Below are 12,234 nucleotides of genomic sequence, written 5' to 3'. Positions count from 1 at the left end.
TGTTTGACCAGTGAGCGAATTTCTTCCAGTAGGGAAGGTTGTTCTGCTCTAACTACTTTATCAATACATGTTTGGCAGAGCTTCTTGTCCCATAGTGAGGGTAAGCTTTATGTTACTAATAGCACACTTCTTTCTGTTAGTGGCTCTGGGGGTAGACTTGTCTCCCTAAGGAGAGAGGGAGAGTAGTATCAGAAGGAGTCCCCTAAAGTCTATTCCCCCCCCCCCCAAGGACCCCCCCCCCCCATACAAGTTACTGTAGCAGGGGTAGCACTGGGCTCTGCAGATGCAGGGCATGAAGTGCCTTCCATACTGGTAGGGTATCAGTCTTTCCTCTGTGGCGACTTAAGGCAGGTTTTATGGCAGCAAGCCCCTGCCCCCAGCGTGATTAGGCTCCCCTCCCTGGGCCCATGTGCAGGCAGGAATGCTGTTTGCATGCACCGCGCGCCGCTCAGCCCCCAGCAAGCCGGCCGGAAGTGAAGATGCGTTTCAGTGTGGAACACAAGTCCCGGAAGTGACACATGCATTCCAATGACGTCACCTCCAGGATGCCGAGCAACGCGCCGAGGAGGGGGGAAAGACCGGGGAGCTGCGGGAGGCCCCTGGTCGGGATTGCTGGCCTGCTTTACCCTCGCGGGGGCGCAGAAAGGCTAGGAGGAGTCCCGAGGCCGCCGCAAGTGGGGACAACGGGAGCAGCATGGAGGAGGAAGAACGCCACCACCGCTGCCTGTCAAAGAAAGGTACTGCAGTCGCCGGCCACTGCAGCACACAGAGACCTCTCCCTGCCCCATGGGGAACAGGAAAGACTATGGCAAGTGGGAGGGCCTTTTAACCTCTCTGTGTTTCCTGTCCCCCATCAGGGCTAAGAGGCAACCTCCCTACGCTGTCGTGGAAGGTGACTAGAGAAATGGGAGCTATATATTTAATAAATAACATTGTGGCATTTGCTTAGAAACTTCGAGATGAAGCAACATATCGATGATTTGTTTTGATAAAACTTTATTGCTAATACTGATTGACACAGAGGAGAATTCGGCCCGAGAAGCCTTCACGTATACACATATAGTACAGATAATATTGCATTGTTCCGGACACATGCCTGTAGCAGGTCCATCTTGTGCACCTCCCTGCCCCGAGACAAAAAGCGACTGAGTGGAAACATCTCTGCCATGGCGGCAATGTGCACAGCAATGCGACACACCCGTCGTGTTCCAGGGCCGCAGATATAACCCGTGCTGCACTAACAGAGGAATACAATCAGAGCGCACACTCACAGGTTTACACGCAACACTATAAAACATATACAACACACAGCTAAGCAGGGACCACTGCTGCAGAGGAATGGCTGCTGTCCCCCGCAGTACTGTGCTGATCCAGTAAGAAGCTCGGCAGCAGTCACTCCGGACAGACAGGTTATTAGGGATGAAATACCCAACGGCTACTGTCAATGAGGATGTCAAGAAACGTCTGTAGCAACGATTCTGGCTCAGTAATACTTAGGGCATCGGGTCAGGCAGACTGGGCTCTGAAATGGCAGGAGTTAAAGGGGTTTTCATGTTCTGTTTATTACAAAAAAAACTAAACAAAAGAAAACTTCTTTACCCCACCCTCCAGCATGAATCTCCGCCACTGCACCTGGTGTCTGATATAATCGGTGAGCTGAGCGGCTCGAGACGTAAACTTAGGCAGAGCCAATGAGCTCCATTATGTGACCGTGACATCAGCGCTGCGGCCAAACAGGCCGGAGCAGTGGTGGAGACACTGTCATTACGCACCCTCCCCAGGCCCTTTCCTGGAGCAGAGCGTTTACTGAATCTGTAGAATCCCTTAAATACTGTAAACAATTAGAAAACAGGGTCCAGAGCTGACGCCGGGCACGGTACTGCAGCATTTACCCGAACTGGGATATGCTGTAATTCCATAAACAGAACGGGGGGGGGGCGCTGTGTTTAAAAGGCAAACCAGACCCTGTTTTCTAATTCCAGTCAAACCTTTTATTCCTCCCTGTATCTTATTTCTTAACATTAAACATTTACCAGAAGTTGTTCAGAATTAGAAAGAGGCCATTTTTTTCCCCCTGGAACGGCGTCCTCCTTTTGCATAGGCAGTGTTTGGTACTGCACGTTCTTCCATGTGAATATTACAATACTGGACAGATCCCCTGAATAGAAGTGGTGCTGTATTTTAAGATTCTGGAAAGTCCCTTGAAACCACGTTCACATTGTGCTTTAAATGTAGCCACACCGGACTTGGAAATCAGAGACCAGAAATGGGGAACAAAGGTGTGCTTCAAACATGTGAGCATGGTCCTGAGCCCAGGGCGGACAGATGGAGACCCTGCAGCACCTACAAGTCCGAGGGGTTGTGCTTTGGAAGAAGAATACAATCTGCTACTGAAGTGTCCACGTGTGGGATGTCTTCAGCTACTCCGGTAGTTCTCTTTATCACTCGAACTGCCATTGAGGAAAATCTGAAATAGCAGAAAGAAAGAAAAAGTGTGTAAGCCAGTAATTCAGCCGTGGTCAGCGGTGAGGTCTGTGCTGCCGGCCTCTCTGGAGCTCTGTGCTTCCAAATCTTCCATCTCTATTGACGGAGCAAAGACTAGTGAAGTGTGAAAAAAGTGGAAGAACCAAAAGACGAATGGCTCTACAGGAATCCTGTGGAGTGAGATGCACGAATAAAAAGGGGTACTCAGCAGGAAAATCCCTTCTCCCCCCTTCTCACATGGCTCGTACTTGTGGCATTAGATGCCCACCCTGGTTTGTCATCCCACTATGTAATGTGTATGAGGGGGTTTATTAACTCGGCAGACGTTGGGGGGGTTAAGAAGGATGGGACATGTTAGATTTCAATATGCCTGATCCTCTGCCCTTATGTGAGATTGCTAAATATCACTGTTGGTGGCCAATGTGTTACTCCGCTCTCCCCTTTGGAAAAAAAATGCAGGAATACCGAACTGCTCATGTACAGTGAGGAAAATAAGTATTTGATACACTGCCGATTTTGCTAGTTTTCCCACCTACAAAGAATAGAGAGGTCTGTAATTTTTATCTACTGTGAAAGACAGAATCTAAAAATAAAAAACAGAAAATCACATTGTAAGATTTTTACATATTTCATATAATAAAATGAAATGTAATTAAATATTTGATCACCTACCAACCATCAAGAATTCTGGCTCTCACAGACCTGTTAGTTTTTCTTTAAGAAGCCTCCTACTCTGCACTCATTACCTGTATTAATTGCACCTGTTTGAACTCATTACCTGTATAAAAGACACCTGTCCACACACTTAATCACACTCCAACCTCTCCACCATGGCCAAGACCAAAGAGCTGTCTAAGGAAACCTGGGACAAAATTGGAGACCTGCACAAGGCTGGGATGGGCTACAGGACAATAGGCAAGCTGCTTGGTGAGAAGGCAATAACTGCTGGCACAATTAGAAAATGGGAGAAACACAAGATAGCTGTCAATCTTCCTCGGTGTGAGGCTTCATACAAGATCTCGCCTCGTGGGGTAAGGGTGATTCTGAGAAAGGTCAGGAATCAGCTCAGAACTACAATGGAGGACCTGGTAAATGACCTGAAGAGAACTGAGACCACAGTCTCAAACATTACCGTTAGTAACACACTCCGCCATCATGGATTAAAATACAGTAGGGCATGCAAGGTCCCCCTGCTCACACCAGCACATGTCCATGCTCGCTTGAAGTTCGCCAATGACCATCTGGATGATCCAGAGGAGGCATGGGAGAAGGTTAAGTGGTTAGATGAGACCAAAATAGAAATTTTTGGTACCAACTCCACTCGCCATGTTTGGAGGAAGAAGAAGGACAAGTACAACTTCAAGAACACCATCTTAACCGTGAAGCATAGTGGGGGAAACATCATGTTTTGGGGGTGCTTTTCTGCAAAGGGGATAGTTCGACTGCACAGTATTGATGCGAGGATGGATGGGGTCATGTATTGTGAGATTTTGGCCAACAACCTTCTTCCCTCAGTAGGAGCATTGAAGATAGGTCGTAGCTGGGTCTTCCAGCATGACAATGACCCAAAACACACAGCCAAGGCAACTATGGAGTGGCTCCTTAAGAAGCACTTCAAGGTTCTGGCGTTGCCTAGCCAGTGTCTAGACCTGAACCCAATAGAAAATCTTTGAAGGGAACTGAAACTCAATGTTGCCCATTGACAGCCACGAAACTTGCGTATAAACCAGATCAAGAACTACAGGAAACATCTGACCTCTGAAATTGCAAACAAAGGTTTCTGTACCAAATATTAAGTTCTGTTTTTCTACTGAATCAAATATTATTTCATGCAATAAAATGCAAATTAATAATGTAAAAATCATACAATGCGATTTTCTGGATTTTTTTTTTAAAGATTCTGTCTCTCACAGTTGAAGTGTACCTAACACAAAAAATACAGACCTCTCCATTCTTTGTGGGTGGGAAAACTTGCAAAGTCAGCATTGTAGCAAATACTTTTTTCTCCACTGTACGTGTATGGATGTAATGTGAGAACCTGATGACTGGAGATAAGCAGTGCCACATAAGAACCAAACTGCTTATCTCTCCCACCAGTAGTTTACAGTTTTTTTTTCCTCTGATGCCAACCAACAATTATATGTAGGGTAACTTTCCTTTAGTGTTTAATAAGAGGTTCTTCAGCAGCTGAGGAAAGACTGGCCTTGCAGCAAAGCCATTAAATGTAATGTAGAAAACCCAAACCTCTCACCTGTCCTCTTTTTTTGATGAAAAAACTCCAGGACCTCCTCATTCCCCACATCTTCTGCCTGGAAGTAAATGCACAAATGAGAGCGGCCGATCACACAGCATGGACACCGCATTGTTATGTTCTGCTTTGTTTTAGTGAGCACCCATTATGGGAGATCAGCTACATTTTACAGGAGCGGCATCAGGAAGGAGATTGTAATGAGTCCCACAGCCTAAATGGACTATTGCGGCTGCCTGGAGGTCCACAGACCTACGGTATCTACTGCAAAGATCACCGCAGATCAGCCTCTACAATACAAAGGGTTAGGTCTGGGGGAATATGGCCAGGGTGATAGGTCTGCATCAGACGTTCCTCAGCACATTCGTCCTGGAGACCCGTCTGATCCTAGGGCCTTGTTAACATGTAGCGCAAAAGAAACTATGTGTAGGAAACCTGCTGCAATTAACAATTGGAGCAAAATGTATGAGACTTCATGAAAACTTGGTGACACTGTGCGTCTAAAGACGCTGCTGATCTGAACACATTTATTAAGGTTTTTCCCTGTCAGCTTCTATGACAGCTTAAGAAATTGATGTAAAAACTGTGTTTGTAAGTGCAAAATCCCAGTGTTTCCACTCTAAAAATTCCTGCAATTCTGGGTGAAACTGTAGGTCTCTTGACCCTAACTAACAGCGTCACATACAGTGGGTACAGAAAGTATTCAGACCCCTTTAAATGTTTCATTGCAGCCATTTGGTAAATTCAAAAAAGTTCATTTTTTTCTTCTTATTGTACACTCTGCACCCCATCTTGACTGAAAAAAAATAAAACAAACATAGAAATTTTTGCAAATGTATAAAAAAAGAGAAACCAAAATATCACATGGACATAAGTATTCAGACCCTTTGCTCAGACACTCATTTAAGTCACATGCTGTCCATTTCCTTGTGATCCTCCTTGAGATGGTTCTACTCCTTCATAGACTGTGTTTAATTAAATTGAAGACACACACCTGTCTATATAAGACCTCACAGCTCACAGTGCATGTCAAACCAAATGAGAATCATGAGGTCAAAGGAACTGGCCATGGAGCTCAGAGACAGAATTGTGGCAAGGCACACATCTGGCCAAGGCTACAAAAGAATTTTTGCAGTACTCAAGGTTCCTAAGAGCACAGTGGCCTCCATAGTCCTTAAATGGAAGATGTTTGGGACCACCAGAAGTCTTTCTAGACCTGGCCGTCCATCCAAACTGAGCAATCGTGGGAGAAAAGCCTTGGTGAGAAAGGTAAAGAAGAACCCCAAGATCACTGTGGCTGAACTCCATAGATGCAGTAGGGAGATGGGAGAAAGTTTCACAAAGTCAACTATCACTGCAGCCCTCCACCAGTCGGGCCTTTATGGCAGAGTGGCTCGACGGAAGCCTCTCCTCAGTGCAAAACATATGAAAGCCCGCATAGAGTTTGCTAAAAAACACATGAAGGACTCCCAGACTATGAGAAATTAGGGTCCCGTTTCACTTAGCGACGCACCAGTGATCCCGACATCGATATGATCTGGTAAGGATCGCTGGTGCGTCGCTAGTAAGCTGCCAAACAGTCAGATCTCTTCAGTGACGCAGTAACGATCCGGCGATCCGTGTAACGACCTCGCTGGTTGTTGGTACCTTGTCACACAGCAGCTTTTCAAACGATTCCCGCCTACGTCCCTGAGCTCTTTGTCGCCAACGAGGTCGCTTGTAGGCGTCAAACACAGCGATGCGCGCTGGCCAGCGGAACGCCGACAACGAAAAAGTGGCCCAGGACATTCGAGCATGATTAGCGATATCCATCGGGCGGGGGTGGGGGGGTTGGCGGTCGCTGCTGCATGTCACATGTAGCGAGATAGCTGTTGCATCACAAAATCGGTGACGCTTCAGCGATCTCGCCATGTGAGAAGGGGGCTTAACATTCTCTGGTCTGATGACATGAAGATAGAACTTTTTGATGATAATTCTAAGAGGTATGTGTGGAGAAAACCAGGCACTGCTCATCACCTGCACAATACAATCCCAACAGTGAAACATGGTGGTGGCAGCATCATGCTATGGGCGTGTTTTTCTGCTGCAGGGACAGGACGACTGATTGCCATTGAAGGAAACATGAATGCGGCCAAGTACAGAGATATCCTGGATGAAAACCTCTTCCAGAGTGCTCTGGACCTCAGACTTGGCTGAAGGTTCACCTTCCAACAAGACAATGACCCTAAGCACACAGCTAAAATAACAAAGGAGTGGCTTCAGAACAACTCTGTGACCATTCTTGACTGGCCCAGCCAGAGCCCTGACCTAAACCCAAAGGGACAGAATACTTATGACCATGTGATATTACAGTTTTTCTTTTTAACAATAAATTTGCAAAAATTCCTACATTTGTTTTTTTTTCCAGTCAAGATGGGGTGCAGAGTGTACATTAATGAGAAAAAAAATGAACTTTTTGGAATTTACCAAATGACTGCAATGAAACAAAGAGTGAAAAATTTAAAAAAAGAGTCTAAATACTTTCCGTACCCACTGTATGATTGAGGCGGAGACCAGGATTGATACTGGGAAATTATAAAATATGGCTGTGAGTTTAGCCTAAGGTACAATACCAGACAACGCCCATGGATAAGAAGCGCTGTGGAGCAGTTCATGCAGACAAGACTTTTCGGGCTACATATATAACATGTTTGCACATCTTAGCACTGATAAAGGCCCCTGTATTAGTTTCTTTGTACATTATGCAGTCACAGCCGCTCGTTCTATTCTATTTGCAGGTACTGGTCAGTATTTTTGTGGACTTACAACTTGATACGCAGTCTGCCCATCATAACCGGCTTGGTCCATGTCAACTCCGGCCAGATCCCAGGCAGTTAACCCATCGACATCGCCGCTGGCGGCCAGACTGGAAAACCAAATGGAAAGGGGTAGTGTCACATCATGTCGATCAAGCAGAGGGTAAATTTCAGGATTTAGCTTAAACTTTTACCAAGTCACTTTTTTAAAGTTTTTTTTCCATTCACCCAATAGTTGTGGAAACGCCTCAGCAGGGGACGTATGGACTGTGATGGCCGGGAAAATATTTTCTCTAAAGGGTTTAACCTCGTAGCGGTGGCCGAATCTACATACCAGCTATAAATGATACATTGTATCAAGCAGAAATTACTGCTGTTCTGTAGTACAATGTCCTTATGTCTCTCGAAACTACAACTCCAAACATGTCCAGACAGAGCAGCACTTTCCAACCTGTTACAAATCTACAACCTGTCTCCTCCACCTCCAAGGAATGGTTTTGTAGGACCTGCGCCAAGATCGGGTGCTTACTACAAACTTCTCCCAATATTTCAGATATGGTTTGTCATTAGGCCCCTCGTCGCACTGACAACACTTCCTGTGCTGCAGCGTAGGCCTCTTTCACACTTCAGTTTTTTACAATCAGTCACAATCCGCCAGGTTTTGAAAAAAACGGATCCATTGACTTCCATTAATGGCGGATTGTGACGGATTGCTATCCGTTGCATCCGTTTTTTTTGAGGATCCGCCAAAAGTTCCTGTCCGTCACCATCCTCAAAGATTTCAAAACAGAGCTTGCAACGTTTTTTTCTCTGGCGGATCCTCCAGACACACATTCAACCCAAAATTCTTTCTGGGTGCCGGACAAAAAAAAAAAAATTCTCTCTCTCTCTCTCTCAGGCTGCGATTCCTTTAAAATTCTTCATTTTGCGGATCCGTCAAAAAAACGGACGGGTGGCATCCGTTGTCATCAGTACTAAAACGGATCCGCCATCCGTCCTTTTGGCGGATTTTGACTGATGCAAAAAACTGAAGTGTGAAAGAGGCCTTAGGCCTCTTTCACACTTCAGTTTTTTTGTCCGGCACCCAGGCAGAATTACGGCTTAAATGAGTGTCTGGAGGATCCGCTGGTCAAAAAAACGTTGCAAGCTCCGTTTTGAAATCTTTGAGGATGGTGACGGACAGCAACATTATGGCGGATCCACACAAAAACGGATGCAACGGACGGCAATCCGTCAAGATCCGCCAATAATGAAAGTCAATGGGGAAAAAACAGATCCGCAAAAAAAAATTGCGGATCCGTTTTTTTCAAAACCTGGCGGATTTTGACTGATTGTAAAAAACGGAAGTGCGAAAGAGGCCTTAGAAGAAGCACAGATACAAACATGGCAGCGGTTGCAGATTTTTTTTTTTTTAATATATAAACCTTCTAAAAATAAGGGATCTTCTAGCAACAAAGCAATTCCTGATACAGACTTTAGTTTTAGTTATTTTTCTCCTTTTGTGAAAGATCCGTTTTGGTTAGCGGTGTTTCTGAAAGGCTCAGATAATAGATGACGGCAGATAACCAACTATGGTCCACTTCCCATAGCTGGCAATGTAAAAAAAAATTATAATTTTGAGAATAATATATATATATATATATATATATATATATATATATATATATATACACACACACACATACATATACACATACACACACTGTATGTCCAAACCCACCTCTATATGACAATGAGTAAGGGGCCCCCAGACAGATGTTGGGGAAAGAAGGATCTAGGGGTGGGTTACGTTAGTGGCCAATCCTTTTGTTCTCTGTGAGATGAGCTACCGCCGGTCTGATAGCGGCTCTCTGAGACCACCAAAGCGCACAGCGGAGACATGTCTATGGGGGAGTTGGAGAAGATAGCGACCAGATGATCAAATTTATTATTGGATTCATTCATTTTTATGTTGGAGACCAGAAGTGAAGACCTCCTCAGTTACGTATTAGGGGACATACCGCTGTATTGCCCTTTAGCAGTAATGGCGCCTGCATTAGCCACCCATGGTTGGCAGAGAGTGGCAGATGTTGCCCCTCGATAGGTTTGTGTACACAGCTCCTCTGCAGAATTAGGACTTCAGGGCTTGTTTGCAGCCATGTTCCCCTACAATACTAGTCCCTGCATCTGACAACTACACTGTGACTGTACACCATAGAGGACGGGTGGCCGAATCCTTGTTCGGCCGACAACTCCCCCATAAATATTTTTGTGGGACTTGTCAACCCTCTAAACAGCAGACTCATGCAGGCCACTTTGGTTAATCAGGTGCCCCCAACACTAAACTACACTTGTCCCCAGGTTGTGTCCAGTATTACAGATGAGATCTACTAAAGTTATAGGGCAAGGCTGCAGAACCAGACACATGGAACAAAACAGCCATGTTCTTCCCATTCTGTGGGATCCTTTTAAGACCAGTTGCATAATTACAGATGTTGCGCCAAAGCTTTATTCTCATGTAAAATAGTAACTTTATAAATGCATTTTTACGTTGTGAACTTTCCCTTTAAGGAAGGTATATACTTGTATTGTGACAGATGATCTTTTGGCCGGACTCCGCACCACACATACCGCGCTTCTGTGAATACATTCCCTCCGTGCCAGGACATCAGACTAAGTAAACCAGTTCCTCAGGATGAGCGGCGTGTATCGTGTGTACAGGAATGCCATGTGTGAGCCTCTCCCCGCATACAGTGCAGGCGCGCAGCACATTACCGGCCTGGTACTTCCTGAGTGACCCGGCCTGCACCGTAACCTCCACATAGTCAACCCTCCGAGGGATCAATGCACTGGCCAATTACAACAAGTCGAGCATTGGTTGCAATTAGCGCCCCAGGGCCGTCAGGTCACCAAAATATCCAAAGCGACTGCAAGTTCAAAAATGAACAGGGATTGTGCCAATGTATGTGACCTGGAAAGGGTCATCCAGTGTCTCGCATTACCGCATGGGTAGGCGAGAGCCGCTGCCGATCACTGCGTGCATGGATCGTGCATACATCCTATTCTAGTCAACAGGACATGCTGTTATCAGGCAAAACAGCTGAGGCTGCCACGTCCAGGTGAGGACATGAGAAAATGACCCTGGAACCATCTTTGCCAATACTCTACCTTGAACACCGCTGATTCTTGTGTCTCTGATTGCTGTGTGATTTATAGCATTGCAAAGCTACTTTTCCTACTTCTAACCTACCGCCAATATATTAGAGAGCAGTAATGTTCAGGGGTAGAAACCACCCGCTGCGGAGTAGAAGTGGGTCACTAGTGTCCATAGACGACCTGTTTCTTCTGACTTTTATAATAAGTATTTTCTAATAGTCTTAAAAAAAAAAAGTTCCAGCATTGTTATCATCTATCATTAGCATCTATCATTTACTAATCAGACCTGTCCGTAGAGCTGACGGAGCCCCCACAGAGGCTCTTCCTGCCTTGGCGTGTATGTAATGGCCTGGTATGCTTGGTCACATGGCGCCGGTACATCTTGGTGGTCTGCCGCCACTAATTTTTACCTGCAGAGTTCTGTGCCGCTATGCTCCAGCTCCTCCCAGGAAAGGTGAGCGCCCGTCTGTCGTAACAGCTTGATCACCTCAATTTGTCTAGAAAATAAAAATAAAATGCATTACTCCACAGCTAATTATTGCAAGCAATGAACGCCATAGGCACAAGTACAGGGGTCAATAAAAGAGCGTCATTCGGTGGTTAGATTGTCCACTCGGAAAGGGTGTTTGGGGGAGAGGTGGGAGGAGGCTGGTTTTAGGTCCCTCTCCTATCTGTGCTGTATTCTATCCAGATGAAGTCCCGGAGCAATAATGGACAACAAACAAGGCTAACTACTCACATACAGTGCGGCACTTCTGTCCTTCCATGTCTCAGCGGAAAGACACACTGACCAGGCAGAGGGTCTCATGTATGGTATACACTCCCCTTGGGGCATGTTCACATGGCAGCAATTCTCTTTCATGAGCAGTTTCAAGAACAGACCGTAGAGTTTAATAGAACTATTCACACAAACGATTTTGTTTTTCAGGGTAATCGATCAGTTCATGTTCACATCAGGAGGTGAGGCGGCCGGTGGTGTCCCGTCTACAGCCATCTGCCGGTAGATGTGACGTCACCAGGACCACTTACTTCTTTGTGTTTGGATCTGAGACACAGTTGTATTTAGCACAAAACTGACTAGTGTGCACGGCCCCTATTGTACAGATCTTGGGGGGGGGTTAGTCATTTTTTCTATATCTTGTGATAGTTGTTGACGTTTTTCGTGCCATTTTTGTGCGTGTTTTTCAAAATATTGAAAAAAAAAAAAAATTACTCAATTTCCTGGTGTTCAAACAATAACTGCATGAGGGGGACATGGAGGCCATTTACAACAAATTTTAGGGACTTTTTGAAAACAACGAATCAAGTAAAAATATCTGGAAACCTCAAGTTACGGCCACAAGACAAGGAAAGATTTAGCACAAAAAAAGGTGCAAAATACCAAAAAGTTGGCAATAAATAGATGCAATAATGGTGTTTTTACTCATCCGCGCACTATATTACTACTCGATTATGTACCATGTACAGTTTTCAGGTCTCTGCCATATAAACGTCTGATACTACTTCACGCCACTATTTTTCCTATTAAATTACTTGTTAAAACTGCAAAAAAAATAATGGACTTTTATTTAC

General features: G+C 45.2%; 1 protein-coding gene and 1 long non-coding RNA gene across 3 annotated transcripts in view; one reads left to right on the top strand and one right to left on the bottom strand.

Annotated features, from left to right (window-relative positions):
- The first annotated feature begins 412 nt into the window (after positions 1-412).
- Positions 413-7,897, top strand: LOC141085134 (uncharacterized). The gene is made up of 2 exons (XR_012231218.1): positions 413-737; positions 7,510-7,897. It is a non-coding gene; the product is annotated as an uncharacterized lncRNA (long non-coding RNA).
- ASPG (asparaginase) overlaps positions 980-12,234 on the bottom strand; it is a 57,949-nt gene continuing 46,694 nt past the window's right edge. For both annotated transcript variants that reach the window (XM_073570246.1, XM_073570254.1), the window contains exons 13-16: positions 11,073-11,159; positions 7,538-7,637; positions 4,736-4,793; positions 980-2,467 (exon numbers count right to left, since the gene is read on the bottom strand). In XM_073570246.1, the coding sequence (XP_073426347.1) occupies positions 2,442-2,467; positions 4,736-4,793; positions 7,538-7,637; positions 11,073-11,159 (271 nt within the window). In that variant the 3' untranslated portion in view covers positions 980-2,441. The remainder of the gene's footprint in view (positions 2,468-4,735; positions 4,794-7,537; positions 7,638-11,072; positions 11,160-12,234) is intronic.

This window comes from Dendrobates tinctorius, unplaced genomic scaffold (assembly GCF_039654945.1).
Source record: "Dendrobates tinctorius isolate UK_male_01 unplaced genomic scaffold, ASM3965494v1 ptg000006l, whole genome shotgun sequence".
NCBI lineage: Eukaryota > Metazoa > Chordata > Amphibia > Anura > Dendrobatidae > Dendrobates > Dendrobates tinctorius.
Note: the sequence above shows the minus strand (reverse complement) of the source record. Positions and strands in the feature narration are given on the sequence as shown.